Source organism: Prionailurus bengalensis, chromosome C1, assembly GCF_016509475.1.
Source record: "Prionailurus bengalensis isolate Pbe53 chromosome C1, Fcat_Pben_1.1_paternal_pri, whole genome shotgun sequence".
NCBI lineage: Eukaryota > Metazoa > Chordata > Mammalia > Carnivora > Felidae > Prionailurus > Prionailurus bengalensis.
Genome location: NC_057345.1, coordinates 21,572,624 through 21,594,047, shown reverse-complemented (window position 1 = coordinate 21,594,047; position 21,424 = coordinate 21,572,624). Strand labels below are relative to the sequence as shown.

Sequence of the window (21,424 nt, the reverse complement as noted above, 5' to 3'; positions counted from 1 at the left end):
TCGGCTTTTCCCAGTGGGATGCTCTCAGGAGACAGCCCATGCTGCTGATTCTGCCTAGCTCTGGAGGCAGAGGCAGCAAAAGACTAAGGATTTTTTCCCCCTCTTGTATAAATAAGACCAACTACTTGAAATAGAGTACAAAAAAAGAAAAAAAAACACCTAGCCAAAAATGGTCTCTGCTAAATTAGTTTAGGTATACACCTTCTCCAGGAAGTACTCCCATATTTGCTGACCCCTATCCCTAAGCTGGGTCAGGTCCCTGATCCTTTCTTCTCAGCTCCCAGCCAGTAGCTCTATCGCTGCACTTACCCCAATATGATGATGTTTCAGTATCTCACTAGAAAAGGCTTAACTTTGTTGTGCCTCTCGTAGTCTGTCGAAACCTATGGGCTAATTTGCAGAACAATGTTTTTCAGTGCATGGAATAAAATACATAGGATTACAAAAGAAACCAATTAAATTGAAATATAGTTCTTAACTCCAGACAACCTCCGAAGTATGAAGTCCTTGAGTGCAGGAACTCTGTCTTCATCTCTGTACTGCCAGTGCCTAGCACAAAGCCTGGCACGTAGATGGTACTTATAAATGTTTATTTAATGAATGAACAGAAATATAGATGGCTACTGCCAAGTCAGCCTGAGGAATGATTCATTGCAACTGCTTGTGCACATACCAATGGCTTGCATATTTCTCACGCTGTCTGAGATCATTTAGACCAGGGCTCTGAGGAAACCCCCACACAACAGGTGCCACAGCAGCTAGCAATAATGACAGGCTATTGGAAGACCAGGAAAACAACAAAGCTTGTGTATTTCCACCAGCCGGAATATTCAGATAGTGCAAGTAAACAGGCTCTGTCTTTAGGAGGAAAAGATCTCTTGACTTTGGAAGCATGATGCTCACACTGCTTTAAAACACTACCAACAACAGCTGACAGAAGAAAGAAAGGAACCTGAGCTAGTGTGTGGGTGTTCTCCAGGGCTCCCCCTCTGTCCTGAATCGGACCTTGCATTTCTGGGAAAGAGAAAAGTGTCCCTAAAAACCACGATAGGGGTGACATGTGCCTTCCTAGGGTCAAGTAGCAGTTTTAGGCTTAAACTGAAATTTTGGTTTTGTTTATGTACCATCAGAACACCTAAAGAAGCAAAAAAAAAAAAAAAAAAAAAAAAAGAACACCTAAAGAAGCAATAATAAAAGCCACTTCCCTCGCTAAAGGGCCAAAGGTTTGTTTTAAGCTGATTGCTACATCTATTGAACATTTTGAAGAGAAAAGTAAAACCCCAGACAATTTTAAAGCTGAAAGCCACAATTATATGGGGTTAAGAAATCTCACCCTTAAGGCTTTTAAGATTGCCCTCCCAAGTTAGAGGGCTTCTTTAGCTATTAAAGCCATCTGAAAGACGGCAGAATGCAGTCTTCACTTGCTTGACAACAAGGTTTCCAACATCTGTTGGAAGAAACATGGCTTCAAGTGGGTGCCCTCTTAAAAAAAAAAAAGAAAACTATAAGCCAAAGTTTTGCTTTTAATTAAAAAAACAAAAAAACAAAAAAAACCTCCCACTCCTAAGGTGTGTGCTTTCTTTTTGACCTGTTTTTCCTTTAAATTGTCTGCAGTTTCCCTATATTTTATCTAGTGCAGTAAACAATGCAATCAAAGAAATAAAAACCAGGGTCCACTCTTGCCCCAAACACTGAAAATGGTCAAAGAGCAGGAATCACAGCACAGAAAATGGCCCAGCTCTAAACATACAAACAACATAAAAAAAAATAATAATAACAACACCCCCCCAAAGATATTATTATTGACATTCCTGGTACATTTCCTATAATATAATGTTGCAGACAATGCTTCTTTCCCAGGGAGTCCAGCTCGCTCAGGAGGAGACATCTACTTGTTGCCTCAGGATAGGCTGGGGCTGTTGAGTCTTCTCTGCCAAGCCTAAGGTGTTTTTTTTGTTTTGTTTTGTTTTGTTTTTTTTTAAGAGCTCAATATCTCACAGAAACATCTGTGGTATAAATGAATCTAAAAGAGGATGAAGGCAGGCAGACACCTGTCACTGTTCTCCAAATCAGCCAAAAAGCTGAAGAGCGTGGGATCCAGGAGACAGATGCCATTAACAGTTGAGGGGTGGAAGGGAGAACAAGAGGAAGCACCAAATGAGTGGCTGCTTTTGGTTCCAAAGCCAAAAAAGGGCCCCACCAAAAAGGGCAGCTGGTCTGGATGAGGAACTACCCTGCACCCGGAGTCATGCAATAAAAACTATGGCCTTGGAGCCCCACCTCCATGACAGCCACAGTCCAGGAACCAGAGAAATTTACACCACATCACATAGTTTGCAAATGAATGGATTGATCCTAGTTTAGGGAGGTTAAGTGCTTTGACAAAATTGGGGAAGGAGGGGAAAGTGAGCTTGAAACCCAGATTTCTATTTCTGCAAAGTCACAGGCCCCAGGCCCCTGATGCCACTTGCTCCACGGAGATGTGCCCTTCCACTTATTACTGGCCTCTCCTCAAAATGGCACCCATGGTAGTAACCCCTTAGAGATATCAAAAGGCATCAGTTGCACTTCTGGCAGTAAGATAATTTCCTTGCCCCATCCTGACCAAAGCACTTCCCTTTTCAAGCTGCTGCTGGTATGCCACCTTCCCCTCCCAGCACAGTTCAACTTGCTTTTGTTTCAGAGTTTTGCACTAGCCTCTGAGGGCCCTTTCCAGGATACAAAATAAAGTATCCTCTGCATCCATGTGCAGGTGGGTTGCCTTCCAGTGTCAGATTTGCGTCCCAGAGTTTGGCCAATGCATCTTTACAAAAATAAAACCGCACGTGTACAAAGACAGACTAGCCTGGAAAGGGCTTTCCGGACAGGGTTTCTGGTTGTCTTGATGCCTCCCCTAAAAGAACTAACTTTCTTTGTGTAAAAGGATTTAGACATTGAGTGACCTACTCTCAACTTCCGGAAGGACAGCTTGTTTTTGTCCGTTTTTCAATGAGGGGGAGGGAGGGACCCAACATTTTCAGTTAGAACAATGAGATTTTGTTTTAAAAAAAGGATCCTATGTGGAAATGAGTGGGACAATGATAAAAATAAACAAATAATTAAAATTCCAAACCAAAGCATATCTCCTGGCCCTGAGATCCCCAGTTAATCCTCTAAGACCACAATCTCCACATTGTGGACTTGATGCTGGTGGTCTTCCATCTCAGCCACAACTTTCTCCTCAGTCCTCAGCTCTGTCTCCAAAATAACTGCTTTGCCCTCAGTATCCTCAGCCTCTGGGTCTGGGGCTGGGTCAATCTCAATGATGGTCTGCCCATCTTCCGAGGTGCTTTCAACAGCCTGGATTGCCGAGGTCAAGCCGGACTCCATGGCCACCAGCTCCACAGGGCTCACCATGGTGGTCATGTTGCCCAGGGTACTCCCATCCTGCATGGCAGTGGAGCTTAGCAGTGCTAAGCTAGATGAAGGATGGATGGTCACTGTGTCTGGTGAGCTGCTCTTGGCAGAGGAGACCACTGTGGCATAGCGGAAGAGCTGAGGGCCAGAAGGCAGTGTGTGAACAGTCACAGGACTGGAGCCCTGGCTGAGGGTGGCCACTGGAATATTGCCCATGGAAAATGACTGGCCCACTGGGGTGATGGTGATGGGTGAGATGACTGTGAACTGAGGCTGCTGGACTGGAGGAGAAGGGCTCAGGACTGTGGTAGAAGCTGGCCGCTGGAGCCGGGGCCTTTTTGGAGGCTTAGGAGTGCTCACAGGCATCAGTACCACATTTTGAACGGTCTGGGATTTCAGCCTGTGATCCTGAGCTTGCTTCTTCTGCTCTTCCAACTGGCGTTCCAACTCTGTGGAAAAAAAGACAGACTTTGTATGGAGAGAAGTATAGTCTTGGAGAGAGTAAACGGAGTCAGGAAACCTGAGGTCTTGTTCTGGTTTTGCCACTGTGTAGCTTCATTGTTCTCAAAAGAAGAAACCAAACTGGATGATTTAAAAAATCCTTGCAGCCATTGCATTTCATTGCTTGAGTATAGGCAGGGCAACGATTCAGAATCTTTCTCGGGCTGTGATCCTACTATAGCTCAACCCTAGAAGCACCTGTGGCATTTTGTCACCTGTCACCAAAATGCAAAACAAGCCTCCAGTTGATTTTACAGCTTATAGATACCCACCTTGGGTCTACAGGTAAAAATAAGGAGTATCTGCACAATCCCTTTGGAACTAACATGGGCCTACAGAGGAGCTACAATGGCTGCTCCCCCCCTACCCAAAAAACAAAACAAAACAAAACAAAACAAAACAAAACAAAACAAATGATTCCTAAACTGTTTTTCAAGACAGGATCATCTTTCTGGTAATCTTAGTCTACCAATGGTCTTAGTCTACCATTAGCACCCAGAGAAGTATACAGAAAGTTATAGAAGTCTCTAGGAATTACAGAACTAAAAGAGGTCTTAGAGTTTATTTTTTTAATGTTTATTTGAGAGAGAGAGAGAGAGAGAGAGAGAGAGAGAGAGAGAGAGAAAGCGGGCGATGGGGCACAGAGAGAGACAGGGACAAAGGATCAGAAATGGGCTCTGTGCTGACAGCAGTGAGTCCAATACAGGGCTTGAACTCATGAGCCATGAAATCATGACCTGAGCTTAAGTTGGACACTTAATCAACTGAGCCAACCAGGCACCCCTCTAACACATTAATTTTAACAGGGATCCATAGGGGTAAAGTGACTTAAGGTCTCAGAACTTGGGCCAAGGCAAAAGTCTTCTGATGACCAACCACAGAAGTGGTGGGTGTGCTTTCCCACCACAATATGTCTATCACTATCCCTCTCCCAATGTACAACCCAACCTGGTGACCACTGGTGAGTCTGGTTCTATACCAGAACTTCCTCTATTGCTTAGTACCTGAGAAGCATTCAACAAATAATCAGTTACAACTGTAGGGCACTTTGTTCCCTTTGGAACACCAAGAGCAAGTTAATTCCTTGCTTGGAATAAAGGAGTAAGTAGGAATCAAGAACATTCAAAAAATTTTAAATACTGCCTTATAAGTTACAAAATACTGCATTTTTTCCATTGTCAGTAGTAAGCAAGAACAACTACATCTATAATTTTTTAAAAAGTTAAATCAGAGAATATTTTAAGTAACAGCATCCAATGTTTGTGTGCTCAAAATGGTGACATAAGTTGGTATAATCTTGGAAATTTGGCAACAGGTCACAAAAATGCATAAAAAAAATTTTAATACCATTTAAAAAAAATTTTTTTAATGTTTATTTATTTTTGAGAGAGAAAGAGACAGGGCACGAGTGGGGGAGGGGCAGAGAGAGAGGGAAACACAGACTCCGATGCAGGCTCCAGGCTCTGAGCTGTCAGCACAGAGCCCGACGCGGGGCTCAAACTCACAGACCGTGAGATCATGACCTGAGCCCAAGTTGGACACTTAGCTGACTGACCCACCCAGGTGCCCGATTTTTTTTTTAACTTTTTTTTTAATGTTTATTTATTTTTGAGAGAGAGAGAGAGAGAGAGAGAGACAGTTAATACCATTTAACCTGAAGCTTAGTCCTGGGAAGTAGTTTAAAAAAAATTTTTTTTTAATTTTTTTAATGTTTATTTATTTTTGAGAGAGAGAGACACAGAGTGTGAGCAGGGGGAGGGGCAGAGAGACAGGGAGACACAGAATATGAAGCAGGCTCCAGGCTCTGAACTGTCAGCACAGAGCCCGACATGGGGCTCGAACCCAAGAACCGTGAGATCATGACCTGAGCCGAAGTCGGAAGCTTAACCTACTGAGCCACCCAGGTGCCCCTAAAAAAATTTTTTTTATGTTTATTCACTTTTGAGAGGTGGGGGAGGGGCAGAGAGAAAGGGAGACACAGAATCCAAAGCAGGATCCAGGCTCCAGGCTGCCAGCACAGAGCTGGAACCCATGAACCATGAGATCATGACCTGAGTCAAAGTCAGTCGCTTAACCAAGCCACACAGGCGCCCCAATCCTGGGAAGTAGTTTAAAAGAGCATAAAAAAGAGGCACCTGGGTGGCTCAGTCCATTAAGCGTCCAAATCTTGATTTCGGATTAGGTGATGATCTCATGGTTCATGGGTTCAAGCCCCACATCTAGCTCTACACTAAGCCTGTGGAGCCTGCTTGGGATTCTCTCTCTCCACCCCTCCTTCGCTGCCCCTTCCCTACGCATGCGCACGCACACGCTCGTTCTCTCTCTCCCTCTCTCAAAATAAATGAACTTTAAAATATTTAACGTATATTTTATAATATGAAAATAAATTTAAGACAACATAAATTGTTCTTCTCTTGCTGAATAATCTTTTGCCTTTTGGCTTCATGACTGTAATATATCTTACATCATTCAAAGGGTGATAATCCATACCTCTGACTTGTTTTATATTTTTCACCTGCCTTACCTCCCCAAAACCTTTTCTTAATTCTCTCCAGGTATAAGTGACAGCTCCCTTTCTTCTTCTACCATACCCACTATATGCCTCAGTTACTACTGATAATTCCTTGAATTACTTAAAGACCATGTGGAGAGTGGGGCTGTCTCAGTCAACATGATATTTCTAAAACCTAGTCTGGCACTAGCACAAATTAATTACTTGATAAAAAGAGGTAAATTATTTATGTGTTCGTAAGTTCTGATTACTGCAAATAATGGAGAAGGTGCTAAATTTATATTTATCAAAAGATGCAGTATCAATAATGTAACAAAGACAAAGGCCAATTTGTTTCTTCTGCCACTAATGTTATTGGATTAATGGAGCAATTGAGCAGACATCTTAATCCTCCAAAAGATACAGAAGGAGGAAGAAAGAAAAGAAGCCAGTCCCAACAGAAGTCCAAAAAGAGATGGCAAGACTCAAGGATATTAGTATAATATCATCTAAGAAGAGACAGAAGTTATACACACCTGTCAGAGTGTAGAGAAACTGCTCTTCTCCCTGCTCTACTTGGTTCCTCCTGTTGTCCAAAACCTTCTTTACTGTGTCCATCAGGCCAAATGTATGTGCTACATTGTTGAGAACAGCAGCATCTATTTAAAACAAAGACATGCCTGTCAAGTTAAAACACAAGTGTTCCCCCAGCTTTCTGTTGTTCTGCTTATAAATATGAAACAACCCAGAAATGATGGGACTATTCTAATTGCATTTCTAAAAAAAATTAGCCAAGATTTATCACATGTATAATTAACTTTGATTTAATTGTTACAAATTTATACATATTTCCATATAAATAAATACAAAAATAAGAAAAAAATCCTGTATCTGGCTGTAAGTTATGACTTTTGGTTTAGAAAACACGGTGACTGTGCTAGATAGAACTAAGTTTGAATCTTGGGTTTACAATTTCTTCCTATCTGTATGAACTTGGATAAGTCATTTCAGTCCTTAGTTTTCTCATCAGAAACAAAGGGGATTAATAATACTTACTTGGCAAGACAGATACGAAGATTAGAAATATCATATTTTAAGGGTGGAGTGGGAACTAGTATGCAAGGTTATTCATAGTATTATCTCTGTTCCTTTTTATACAAAACTTCTTGAAAGAGTTGTCACTAGTTGTGGTCATTACTTCCTTAACTCAGATCACTTCTCCACCTACAACTCTTTTCCACAGTCATCTCATCCAGTTCCATGCTTTTAAATAACACATGCATGCTGAGAACTCCCACATGCAGGTCTCTAGCCCTGACTTCTTTCCTGCATACCAGATTCATAATTCCATCTAGCTCAGTGACATCTCCATTTGAAGGCCTCATAAGCATTTAGCAAGTCAAAATTCATTTTTTTCTTTCTTTTTTTTTAAGTAAGTTCTATGCTTAACATGGGGCTTGAACTCATGACCCTGAGATCACAAGTCACATGCTCTGACTGAGCCAGCCAGATGTCTCAACTCAAAACTAATTTTGAGGGGCACCTGGGTGGCTCAGTTGGTTAAGTGTCTGACTCTTGATTTCAGTTCAGGACATCATCTCACAGTTCGTGGGATCAAGCCCTGCGTTGGGTACCACACTGACAGTGCAGAGCCTGCTTGGGATTCTTTCTCTCCCTCTCTCTCTGCCCGTCTTTCTGTCTCTCTCAAAATAGATAAACTTAAAAAGTTTTAAAAACAAACAAACTAATTTTGAAGGGCACCCGGCTGGCTCAGCTGGAAAAGAATGTAACTCCCGATCTTAGGGTCACGAGCTCAAGCCCCACAATGGGCATGGAACCGAACTGAAAAAAAAAAAAAAAAAAAAAAAAAAAAAGCAGGGGTGCCTGAGTGACTCAGTTGGTTAAGCATCTGACTTTGACTCAGGTCATAATCTCACAGTTCGTGAGTTCAAGCCCCGTATCAGGCTCTGTGCTGACAGCTCAGAGCCTGGAGCCTGCCACAGACTCTGTCCCCTTCTCTCTCTGTCCCTCCCCCACACTCGCTTGCTCTCACTCTCTCTCTCTCAAAATAAACATTTAAAAACAAAAAAACTTGATGTCCTCTCCCACTGATCTTCATCTCAGGAAATGGTATCATCATTCATGGCTCAGGCCAAAAATGTATGAGTCCTCCTGGATTTCTTTCTTTCTCTTTTACCCTATATCCAATCCATCAGCAAGACCTGTCAGTTCCACATTCAAAATATATCCCCGATATGATTACTTCTTGCCAGATCTACCACTATTCACCCTAATCCATGCCACCATAATCTCTTGTCTGGATCAATTCCTTCAGAAGTCTCCCAAATGATTTCTTGCTCCATACAGTTTGTTCTCCATATAGCAACCAAAGTGATCTTTTAAAAATCTAAAATATATAAATATATAAAAAATTATAAAGAGGGGCACCTGGGTGGCTCAGGCAGTTAAGCATCTGTCTTCAGCTCAGGTCATGACCTCACAGTTTGTAGGTTCAAGCTCTGCATCAAGCTCTGGGCTGACAGCTCAAAGCCTGGAGCCTGCTTCAGATTCTGTGTCTCCCTCTTTTTGCCCCTCCCCCGCTTGCACACACACTCTCTCTCTCTCAAAAATAAACATTAAAAAAATTTATACTTGTAAATTGTATATTTGTAAATTTATATATGTAAATAAATAAATAAATCTGGTGCACCTGGGTGGCTCAGTCAGTTAAGTGTGTGACTTTTTTTTTTTTAATTTTTTTTAACGTTTATTTATTTTTGAGAGAGAGAGAGACAGAGAGAGAAAGGCAGAGTGTGAGCAGGGGAGGGGCACAAAGCGAGGGAGACACAGAATCCAAAGCAGGCTCCAGGCTCCAAGCTGTCAGCACAGAGCGCAACACGGGGCTTCAACCCACAAAGCGTGAGATCATGACCTGAGCCAAACTCGGATGCTTAACTGACTGAGCCACCAAGGTGCCCCAAGTGTGTGACTCTTGATCTTACTTCAGGTCTTGATCTCAAGGTTGTGAGTCAAGCCCCATGTTGGGCTCTGCGCTGGGCATGAAGCCTACTTAAAAAATAAAAAATAGGGGCGCCTGGGTGGCTCAGTCGGTTAAGTGTCCAGCTTTTGATCTCAACTTAGGTTATCTCACAGTTTGTGGAATCCAGTCCTGGGTAGAGCTCTGTGCTGACATTGTGGAGCCTACTTGGGTCTCTCTCTCTTCCTCTCTCTGTCCCTCCCCTGCTCCCATTCTCTCTCCCTCTCTCTCAAAATAATTAAATAAACATTAAAAAATACTAATAAAAATTTAAGAATATAAATCTTATTACATCACTCTCCTGCTCAAAATCAGTATGATGGCTTAGCATCACCTTAAAATAAAACCAAAGTTCTAACAAAGCTTATCTAAACTTTGCTCCCTATTCCTCTCCAGCCTCATCACCTATCACTTTTGTATCTTATTCCACTGTGGTGGAATCAGAGCTTCTATAATGCTTTAAACGTATCAGGCCTATTGCAACTTCGAAGTCTTTGTTCCTTCTGCCTAGAATGTTCCTTCTCCCAGCTCATCACATGAGACCTTCCTTGACCACCCTATCTAAAAGAGTCATCCCTGCTTTCTATATTACTTGCCTTTTTTTTTTTTTTACACTCCAAGCACATAAAGTTTTACTGTAAAGTTTAAGTGTATTTATATAATGTATGAATTATAAAGACACAATAAGATAATAATAAGACACAACTAACAACTTTAAGATCTCACTGACACACAAGGTTATGAGATATCATTATGACCCCCCTCTCTTTTAAGTAAACTCTACCCCCAATGTAGGGCTCAAACCCAAGACCCCGAGATTAAGAGTCACATGCTCCACTGACTGAGCCAGCCAGGTGCCCCATCATCATGACCCTTTTGTATCAGATGATTAGAACATCCTTTTACATTATGCACAGCAGCAAGAACCCTATGGGTATTCAGAAACAGCTATTAAGTGAACACAATAGTTCTGGAAACCTTAAACTAATAGAAGATGAGACTTGTCTAAAACCAGATAGATTTTTCCCAATTTTTAGACTGACTCACATTCTCCCTCTCTCTCTCTCTCCCCATATATATATATATATATATATATATATATATATATATATATGTAATAGCATGCTTTCTGGCACCATTTATAAAGGCAAAAATTACCTATGGAAAAAGCATGACCAGACTTGAGTTCAAAACCTCATTATGAACTATGGACAAACAACCTTTATGAGCCTTAGTTTCCTAATCTGTAAAATTAGGATCATAATGCCTATATGCCAGTGTTTTCATGAGGCTAACAAGATCTGTCTACAGTTGTTAACATTTAATAAAATGATCACTACTGCTAGAATTGGTGTACTTACCTGTTACCTGGAAGGGAGCCTGAATGAGCCGCTGCTGAACTCCCCTGAGTAGCTCCTCTATTTCCTTCTGTATATTGCAGACAACCTCTTCCATCAGTCCTACATCAGCTATTCCTTTCCAGAACATCAAAGTGTCCTCTGACACAAGAGGGATAAGACAGAGGGTAAACAAGGGATGCTACATACACCTAGGCACATGTCTACAAGTTAAACTCGAAATTACTTCAATTTGAAATAATTTCTTGTTGGGCCATTTCTCGGAAAAGGGAAGAAGCTTTTAGGGTACCGGCTGCCTCCTTGAGTTGGCACCCAGTTATTTGGCCTCTTTGGCAACATAGGGACTTGAGATAATTGTCTCAATTTGTCATGGCTCTGGCTATAGGGGGCAGGTATCTTCCTCTAATAAAGATATTACATTAAACAAATATTAAATATTATTTACTTAAATAATTTAAAATTAAATAGTATTTAATATCTTAAAAGTTAAACAATAAAGAAATTAAAGATATACAGTTAAGCCTTGTACAAGTCGGTTTGAACTGTGAGCGTTCACTCATATACGGATTTTTTTTTAATAATACAGTACAAGTGATATAAATTTATTTTTCTTATGATTTTCTTAATAACATTTTCTTTTCTCTATCTTACTTTATTGTAAGACTATAGTATATAATACATATAACATATGCTAATTGACTATGTTTTCAGGAAGGCTTGTAAAGTTTTTGGGGGAGGGGTCAAAATTTACACACAGATTTTCAACTGCACAGCTGGTTGGTGCCCCTAACTGCCACGTTGCTCAAAGGTCAACTATACTCCCTCTAGTACTATACTTGCAAAAATAAAAGGAGACACCTGAATAGGGGGGATTATAAGGTCCCTGAGGGCAGAGGCTATGCCTTTTCATCTATGTTGGCAACAGTGTCAACTGAAAATAGGCAGCAATAAATACTGTTTAAGTGAATTAACGAATGGAGGATGATATGAAACATCTCCTGGTCCCCTGTAAGTGAATCATCATTAATCATCATCCTCTATACCACCTGCTACCTAATTTTTTCTTCTAACATCTTGCTACTTGGTTTATCTAAGAAACGTTCCAAAGTTGGAGGCTGACAGGATGAAAAGCATTGGACTACAGAGTCAAACAGCTGAATTCAGCTCTGACACTACTGGTGGTGTGACAGGTCTTAGGCAAGCTGCTGAACCCTTCTGAATCTCAATTTCTTCCTATGTAAAATGTGACTGTGCAGGGCTGTTGTTGCATGCATTAAAATACAATTTGTGCAGCTATAATTAGTATTAATATGCATGAGAAAAACCAGCAAAAGTAATTAAGAGGCCTTCTGTGTCCATAATCATAATGGTGAGAAGGGGCACAAATCCCTGCAAGATATCTCAGCCTCATAGTAAAGTACCTGAAATTTCCTCTGAGTCTTTCTTCACACCCTCCTCTGTAGCCATGGTGACAGCAGCAGTGAGAGCTGAGTTCCATTCCAGCCCTGCCTCTTCCATGCTCTCTTCCGAGATGGCAATCTGTGTGATGCTACCTAAAAGCAGTCCATTAGAGGTAAAGTCAGTGAATTTCATGAAAAGTCATAGCTATCCTTTATCTCATATAGCTGAAAAAAAAACAAAAAAAACCCAAAACCCTGTTATTTTAACATTCTGGCCTTTTGCCTGTAGGTCCATATATTAAAAACTAGAATTGTAGGGGCGCCTGGGTGGCGCAGTCGGTTAAGCGTCCGACTTCAGCCAGGTCACGATCTCGCGGTCCGTGAGTTCGAGCCCCGCGTCGGGCTCTGGGCTGATGGCTCAGAGCCTGGAGCCTGTTTCCGATGCTGTGTCTCCCTCTCTCTCTGCCCCTCCCCCGTTCATGCTCTGTCTCTCTCTGTCCCAAAAATAAATAAACGTTGAAAAAAAAAAAAATTAAAAAAAAAAAACAAAAAAAACCTAGAATTGTAAGCAAGGATGAATATTGGATTTTTTTCTTTACCGTTTATTTATTTTTGAGAGAGAGGGAGAGAATGCGTGCACATGTGCAAGCAGGGGAGGGGCTGAGAGAGAGAAAGACAGAGTATCTGAAGCAGGTTCTGCGCTAAGAGCAGAGAGTCTGATGCGGGGCTCAAACTCATGAACCCGTGAGACCATGACCTGAGCCAAAGTCAGACACTTAAAACAACTGAGCCATCCAGGCGCCCCAAATGCTGAATTTTCTAAAGAAAACCTGCCTTGCAAAAGAGAATGCTTTCTTCTTACTCTGAATAGAAAGTGAAAGATAACTTACAAAATCACAAAAGAGCAATTTGCTCCCTGAGCAGGTATATTTTTGAAAGACTGAAAGAGAGCACAATTGCCAGGCTGGCTCCCCCAGACTTAGTGAGGATAAGAAGAATCTAAAATGATTTAAGAGAAAAGTATGGTGCTTAGCCAAGAGCCCTACTACAAGCATGTTTGATACTAACCATCTAGAATATCAAAAATTGCTGTCGTTTATTTATCAGGCTATATAAGAGAAAGCAAGAGAAATGAGACCAAAACAAATCAGAGAAGAAGAGATCCATGAATACCAGATTCACAGATAAAAATAAATTTTGCTATTAATATTTATAATAACATTTTATTTTTTAATGTTTATTTTCGAGAGAGAGTGGGGGAGGGGAGAGAGACAGAGAGAGAGAGACAAAGAATTCGAAGTAGGCTCTGTGCTGACAGCAGAGAACCCAACATGGGGCTTGAACTCATGAACTGTGAGATCATGACCTGAGCCTAAGGCAGAGGCTGAGTTAACCAACTGAGCCACCCAGGTGCCCCTATTATTTATTTATTTATTTGTTTGTTTGTTTGTTTGTTTGTTTGTTTATTTATTTAACATTTACTTTTTTTTTTTTTAATGTTTTTTATTTGTTTTTGAGACAGAGAGAGACAGAGCATGAACAGGGGAGGGGCAGAGAGAGAGAGGGAGACACAGAATCCGAAACAGGCTCCAGGCTCTGAGCTGTCAGCACAGAGCCTGATGCGGGGCTTGAACTCACAGACCGTGAGATCATGACCTGAGCTGAAGTCGGACGCTTAACCGACTGAGCCACCCAGGCGCCCCTAACATTTACTTATTTTTGAGAGACAAAGAGAGACAGCATGAGCAGGGGAGGGGAGCAGGGGAGGGGCAAAGAGAGGGGAGATACAGAATCTGAAGCAGGCTCCAGGCTCTGAGCTGTCACACAGAGCCCAGCGTGGGGCTCAAACTCACAAACCGTGAGATCATGACCTGAGCCGAAGCCGGACACTTAACCAACTGAGCCACCCAGGCGCCCCTTATTTTTTTATTTTTTATTTTTTTTAAGCAATCTCTCCACCCAACATGGGGCTCAAACTCACAACCCCAAGATCAGGAGTTGCATGCTCTACCAACTGAGCCAGCCAGGCACCCCTCATATATTAGGATTTTAAACAAAGACAATTGAGAAAAATCAAACTGATCCAGGTAGATATATGGACAAGTATGGACTCCCCATGCTGGAGGATATCAATAATGAAGCAAAAAAGTAATATTGATATGGACAATCAAAACTAAAGGAATTTTTGCCAAATAAAAAGGAAGTAAATAATTTCATCGTTTTTACTTTCCAAGTGGAAGAATCACATGACCAAAAATTCAAACAGCTAGACATTTTATACTTTCCTAAAGGGAACTTAAGTTCCAAGAGATTTGGCTTCTACTCACCCAGTGGTTACTCACAGAATATTAGAGCTGACCACAAGAAACCTTGAGAGGTCATTTTTAAGAAATGTACTTCCCTTATATCCATTAGTGTCCTTGTGACTCTGTGAAACACATATGTAAGTCTTCTGGAAGTAGCTGAGACAGTCTAAGAATCTTAGCTGTGCTAAGTCTTCAGATGGACTAACTGAATCCTTTGTTTTCCCCTAAATTTGTTTGTTTGTTTAAGTAATCTCTACACCCAGCGTGGGGCTCGAACTCATGACCCTGAGATTAAGAGTTGTGCACTCTTCCAACTGAGCCAGCCAGGTGCCCTGGGACTAACTGAATCCCTAATAATTATCTCACATGAGTCCATCTTCCCTGGAGATAGAGCGCTCTAATCTCAAGGTCAGTGATACCAAAGTTAAGTGTATGCCCATCCTGCCTCATTTGTGAGGAAGCCTCAACATGATTATCTGGATCCCTTCCAGGCAGAACTCTTTGATCCTTATATCAGAGTCTCTAGAGTCCAGTCCAGCCAACCATACATTATCTTTGATACATCTCAGCTCAACAGTTGAAAACCATTCACTATTTTAATCCACCTTCCTGCCTTGACCACTAGTAGAGCAAAGGATTTTCAAAACAATCTAATTTCAAAGATCCGCCAAGTGGCACCAAAGTGAAACCACTGAATAAGCATAATAACCACTGAACCATCTTTCTAATGTTCACCATGCATTATAGGAAAGAAACACGGAAGGAGGTCTGGCCAACAGGAATCATCTAGGAGAAAACAGATCTATTTCTAAAGCATGGAAGTGTACCCAAGATTAGCATACTTTACAGGGACAACAATCCTCATGAGAATTGAAATTAGGAAACACAAAAGAGAAATAAGGGGAAAGTGTTACTAAAAAACACAGTGGGTTTTCAGGTGGTTTCCTACCCCCTACCATCGGCCGAAGTGGGTGTCTGCACCACACTTGTCTGCTGTCCTGGCACCGGAGCTCTTGCACTGCTGATAAGAAGATCAAATTTGGTGCTTCTGCAGGTATTGGAGCAAACCTTGTCATGTTGGTAAAAATCAATCTGTCCGGAGTCCATCATTTTCCTGTGCAAAGGGAGACAAGAAGTATCAGTTCAGCCTGCACTTCATCTAGATGGAACTAGGCCTCTGGGACAAAGAGAGACAAAGTTGCTGAGTCTACTCTATAGATTAGCATTAAGTCATTAGGTTGCAAAAATTCTAACTGGGATTATAATTTTCATTGGTCCCACCCACATTCCTAGTCTGCTCATTATGAGTATTCTCTCATTTCCCGTTATCACCAAGCTTTAGGTCCACACTCCTGACAACAGCTGAGTTTCCCCATAGAATCTCATTGAAACCAAACCCAAAAGGGAAAAGACTAGTTCATATCCCAGCACAACTGAGAAATGCTACAGGGGAATAAGAATTTTGTGATGAGATTCTGATGTATTAGTATTCCTAGACCAGCAAGATCTGTTGTCACTTTTGGAGACATAAAACTTCAGCAATTTCTTTCCTTAAAAAAAAGGTAGCAACTCTCCTATAAACACAGAGCAAAGATGGATAGCAACTCTCCTATAAATACAGAGCAAAGTTGATTATACTAAACCCTACTATAAATCGCCCTTATAACTGGATTCACAAGAGATTGTTATTATAGACTATGAACAAACCCATGGGGTATTTTAATTATAGTATACTCTATGTTATAACATGACTTGGCTTTCACTAAAGATCTTTCAAGCATTCTAACTCCTGTTTACATTTGGGGAAAGTTGGCATGTGCTTGTTTTTTTTGGGCAAAAAAGAACCGGCCAAGAACAACAAAAATAAAAGTTAAAAGTATTCCTTCCCAATTTCCTTCAACCACTGATTTCTGCATACAAATCATCTGTAATGAAAATTTTTTTAATGTGTCTCTATTAAAATAATACTTGAAGAAAAAAATTAACATTTTTCTGTGGAAAATACAGAAAACTATAAAGAAAACAACTGCCATTTAAAGAATCCGACAACACAGAGATAACTAACATTTTGGCATATTTTCTTCTACTAAAGTTTACATACATAGGTGTCTAGGTTTTTTTTGTTTTTGTTTTTATTGACAGAGAGAGTAAGCATGCATGTGAGCAGGGAAAGGGTAGAGAGGGAGAGAGAGAACCTCAAGCAGTCTCCATGCTGTCAGCGGGGAGCCCCACCTGGGGCTTGATCCCATGAACTGAGATCATGACCTGAGCCAAAATCAAGAGTCAGACATTTGACCGACTGAGCGTCCCCATACGTGTGTTTTTTAACACAACTAAAATCACATTAATTGTGATTAAACACATATATGTGTCATCACATTGTTTAATCAATTGCGTGTGTGTGTGGACACACACATACACACACACACACACACACACACACACACACACACACACTTTTTTAAGTAATCTCTACACCCAGTATGGGGCTTGAACTCACAACCCTGAGATCAAGAGTCACAGGTTCCACTGACTGAGCCAGCCAGGTGCCCCCAATGTTATGTTTTGTTTTCTTTCTTTCATTACATCATAAGCAGTTTTCCATGTAAAAACTCTTCAGAAATATTTTAATGACCCAGGGGCACCTGGGTCAGTGGAGCATGAAACTCTTGATATTGGGGGTTGTGAGTTGGAGCCCCAGGATGGGTGCGGAGATTACTTAAAAGTAAAATCTTAATTAAGAGGTGCCTGGGGGGCGCCTGGGTGGCTCAGTCAGTTAAACATCTGACTTTGGCTCAGGTCATGATCTCACAGTTTGTGGGTTCAAGCCCCACGTCAGGCTCTGTGTTGACAGCTTGGAGCCTGGAGCCTGGAGTCTGCTTTGGAGTCTGTGTCTCCCTCTCTCTCTCTGCTCCTCCCCCACTAATGCTCTCTCTCTCTCTCAAAAATAAATAAATATTAAAAAAAAAAAAATTAAGAGGTGCCTGGGTGGCTCAGTTGGTTGAGTGGCGGACTCTTGATTTTGGCTCATGGGGATGGAGCCCCGCACTGGGTTCTGCACTGAGCGCAGAGCCTACTTGGGATTCTCTCTACCTCTGCCCCTTCCCCCACCCCCACTTGCTCACTTGCTCTCAAAAAAAAAAAAAAAAAAAAAAAAAAATTTAGGGGCACCTGGGTGGCTCAGTTGGTTAAGTGTCCAACTTTGGCTTAGGTCATGATCTCACAGTTCATGAGTTCAAGCCGCACATCAGGCTCTGTGCTGACAGCTCAGAACCTGGAGCCTGCTTTGGATTCTGTGTCTCCCTCTCTCTCTGCCCCTCCCCTGCTTGAACTCTGTCTCTCTCTCAAAAATAAAGGTTAAAAAAATTTTTTAAATTAAATTAAATTAAAAAATAAATACAATTTTGGGGCACCTGGATGGCTCAGTTGGTTAAGTGCCTGACTTCAGCTCAGGCCATGATTTCATGCTTCGTGAGTTCAAGTCCCACATTGGGCTCTACGCTGACAGTGCAAAGCCTGCTTGGGATTCTCTTTCTCCCTTTCCCTCTGCCCCTCCCCCACTCACTCTCTCAAAATAAATAATAAACTTAAAAATAAACAAATAAATAAAGTAAAATCTTTTAAAAAATGACCTCAGGGTGCCTGGGTGGCTCAGTTGGTTAAGCGACTGACTTCGGCTCAAGTCATGATCTCACAGTTCATGGGTTCGAGCCCTGCATCGGGCTCGGTGCTGACAAATCAGAGCCTGGAACCTGCTTCAGATTCTGCGTCTCCCTCTCTCTCTCTCTCTGCCCCTCCCCCACTCGTGTTCTCAGAAATGAACATTAAAAAAATTTTTTTTTAATTACCTCATTTTTTAATGACATCATAATATCTCATAGTATATACTCATATATATTTAGATGAGCCACAAGTTTACTTTAGATATACCTTGAATATATATTAAAGCAGACTATAATTTTCAACATAATAAATAATGTTGCAATGAACATTTTTTTTAAAATATTTTTGACCTTTATTTATTTTTAGTGACAGAGAAAGACAGAGCATGAGCAGGAGAGGGACAGACAGAAGGAGACACAGAATCCAAAGCAGGCTCCAGGCTCTGAGCTGTCAGCACAGAGCCCAATGCAGGGCTCGAACCCACAAAGTGTGAGATATGACCTGAGCTGAAGTCGGATGCTCAACCAACTGAGTCACCCATGGGCCCCTGCAATGAACATTTTTATGCCTGAATCTCTACAAGCACTATAGATTTTTCTTAGGACAGATTCCTTAAAAAGAATTAAAGACAGGGGCACCTGGATGGCTCAGTCAGTTGAGTGACCAACTTCACCTCAGGTCATGATCTCATGGTTCATGAGTTCAAGCTCCGCATTGGGCTCTCTGCTTGTCAGCATAGAGCCCACCCCACTTTGCTTTGGATCCTCTGTCTGTCACACTATCTGCCCCTCCTCCACTCAAGCTCTCTCTCTCAAAAATAAATAAACATTAATTAAAAAAAAAAATTAAAGATAAAGAGTAAGATGTTCTCAAAGCTATTGATACATGTTCTGTGGGGCACTTTCCATTCTTGACCACAATTTAAAATTTTCTATCAGTAAGTGAGTGCTCAAGAATTACCAAATAATGTTAATCTTCACGGGGGGCGGGGGGATTACAATAATATATTTGCTGTATAAAGAGATAGGAGTGATGGTATTACACATCCTTTTTTTGTTTTTTACTTTTTTTAAATGTTTACTTATTTATTTTGAGAGGGAGGAGAGACAGAGAGAGCATGCACATGGGGGAGGGGAGGGGCAGAGAGTAAAGGAGAGAATCCCAAGCAGGCTCCATGCCGTCAGCACAGAGCCCAACAAGGGGCTCAAACTCATGAACTGTGAGATCATGACCTGAGCCAAGATCAAGAGTCCGATGCTTAACTGACTGAGCCACCCAGGTGCTCCTAGTTTTATTTTCATGTTTATTTATTTATTTTGAGAGAGAAAAAGAGCCTGAATGGGGGAGAGGTAGAGAGAGATAGAGAGAGATTTCAGAAATCTCAAGCAGGCTCTGTGCTGTCAGCGCAGAGCCCAATGTGGGGCTTGAGCTCACCAACCATGAGATCCTGATCTGAGCTCAAATCAAGAGTCAGACACTCAAGTGACTCAGCCGCACAGGTGCCCCATTTTTAAAAATAAGGCTTCATGCCCAGCATGGAGCCCAACATGGGGAGTGAACTCACACACTAAGATCAAGACCTGAGCAGAGATCAAGAATCGGACGCTTAACTGACTGGGCCACCCCGGCATCTCAAGGGCATTACACAGTCTCAAGTTTATTTCTGTGGTTCAATGATGGCAAAGATTGCATTCACTAAGCATGACTGTTACTTATCAACAGCACCCTCCATTTTACCATATTATCCCAGAACTTGTCAGCCTATACTTTTCCATGTTAATCATGCTTCCTCAGCACCAGGCTTAGCTCTGCCTGCCCTTGGTGATCTCAAGTAGGACTGTCATCTACTCCCAAACTTCTCTGTCCAGAAAGGATCCTAACATCCTGACATTAGAAAAAATTTGCCTTAAATGCTGGGAAGAATTAATTTAATTCAATCTTCCTTTTCTTACAGGGATTTTAAGAACAAGCTGGGGTGCCTGGGTGGCTTAGTCGATTGAGCATCCAACTGTTGGTTTCAGTTCAGGTCATTATCTCATGGTTCATGGGTTCAAGCCCCATATCAGGCTTTGTGCTGACAGTGCAGAACCTGCTTAGGATTCTCTCTCTCTTTTGCTCTCTGCCCCTCCCCTGCTTGTACTCTCCCTGTTTCAAAATACATAAATAAACTTAAAAAAAAATGAAGAACAAACTGATGAAAGTCAATACATGGGTTGCTCAAGCCAATTCTTCAGAGGGAATAAAAATTTCAAACTGAAGAGAAAATATGGAATTATCTATATTCTACCATAATTAAGTGCCCCAAAGTCAGTTGAAAGGTATGTGCTTATTTTTTTAAATTTTTTAATTTTTTAAAGTAATCTAGTAAATTGAAAAAACAAACAAACAAAAAGTAATCTCTGTACTCAACGTGAAGCTCTGAGATCAAGAGGTGCACACTCTTCTGACTAAGCCTGCCAGGCACCCTGGTATGTGCTTGTTAAAAGCTCACCTGAGCATGATTCCACCCAGACGAATGGCTCTCTTCCAGTCCTTTAGGGTAGACTTGCCAGCCAGATGAACAAAATGCTTGGGGCTGATCAACTGATCATTGAACTAAAGGAAAAGGAAAAAATCCAAAATAAATCAAGGTCAACTGACGCAGGCCAAGAGGGAAAGAAAGGTAACTCTACTTGTTACATACGAAAAGTGCCCAGATGGCATCTTAAGTCATAGCCTTGTATCTTCCAGCCTTCTGCCCTGTTGTGCCAGAGAAGATGACCCTTCCCTGGGCATAGTGCCCTGTCTTGGTACAAAGCTACAGAAGACACGAGGATGATCAGAGATTAATATACTGATTAACATCTGAAATCCATTTATGCCCTAAATCAGGTACTTGGGTTCAATGTTGCAAAGGCTGTTTAAATAAACTGAAATAACCTACCTAGCCCTAATGACAAGATTCAAGATATGGTGGAAAGACTAGCATAGAAACCATTATCACTGCAGAGCTTCAAAATTCTGCAATCCTTCATGATTCTAGGATGATACCAAAGGTGGTGACTACTATCTACGGGTACCGTCGTGACTACCACTGGAGACAGAATAAGCAATTACTTCCACATTGTGCTCTCCTGAAAATTTATTTTTATCAGTGATAAATTTCAATAACCTCTACCATAATGCACACTTGTGTAAGGCATTTTACACATATTATCTCATTTCATGTGCTAGCAACCTTATAGTATGTGTGTGTGTTGTGCATATGATTATTCGTCTTTTAACATACGAGC

General features: G+C 41.4%; 1 protein-coding gene across 4 annotated transcripts in view; it reads right to left on the bottom strand.

Annotated features, from left to right (window-relative positions):
* Positions 1 to 573: 573 nt before the first annotated feature.
* Positions 574 to 21,424, bottom strand: part of GMEB1 (glucocorticoid modulatory element binding protein 1) — a 37,999-nt gene continuing 17,148 nt past the window's right edge. For all 4 annotated transcript variants that reach the window (XM_043574253.1, XM_043574255.1, XM_043574252.1 and 1 more), the window contains 7 exons: positions 20,644 to 20,747; positions 15,446 to 15,603; positions 12,205 to 12,336; positions 10,787 to 10,924; positions 6,925 to 7,047; positions 1,177 to 3,845; positions 574 to 1,135 (listed from right to left, as the gene is read on the bottom strand). In XM_043574253.1, coding sequence (XP_043430188.1) covers positions 3,145 to 3,845; positions 6,925 to 7,047; positions 10,787 to 10,924; positions 12,205 to 12,336; positions 15,446 to 15,603; positions 20,644 to 20,747 — 1,356 coding nt within the window. In that variant the 3' untranslated portion in view covers positions 574 to 1,135; positions 1,177 to 3,144. The remainder of the gene's footprint in view (positions 1,136 to 1,176; positions 3,846 to 6,924; positions 7,048 to 10,786; positions 10,925 to 12,204; positions 12,337 to 15,445; positions 15,604 to 20,643; positions 20,748 to 21,424) is intronic.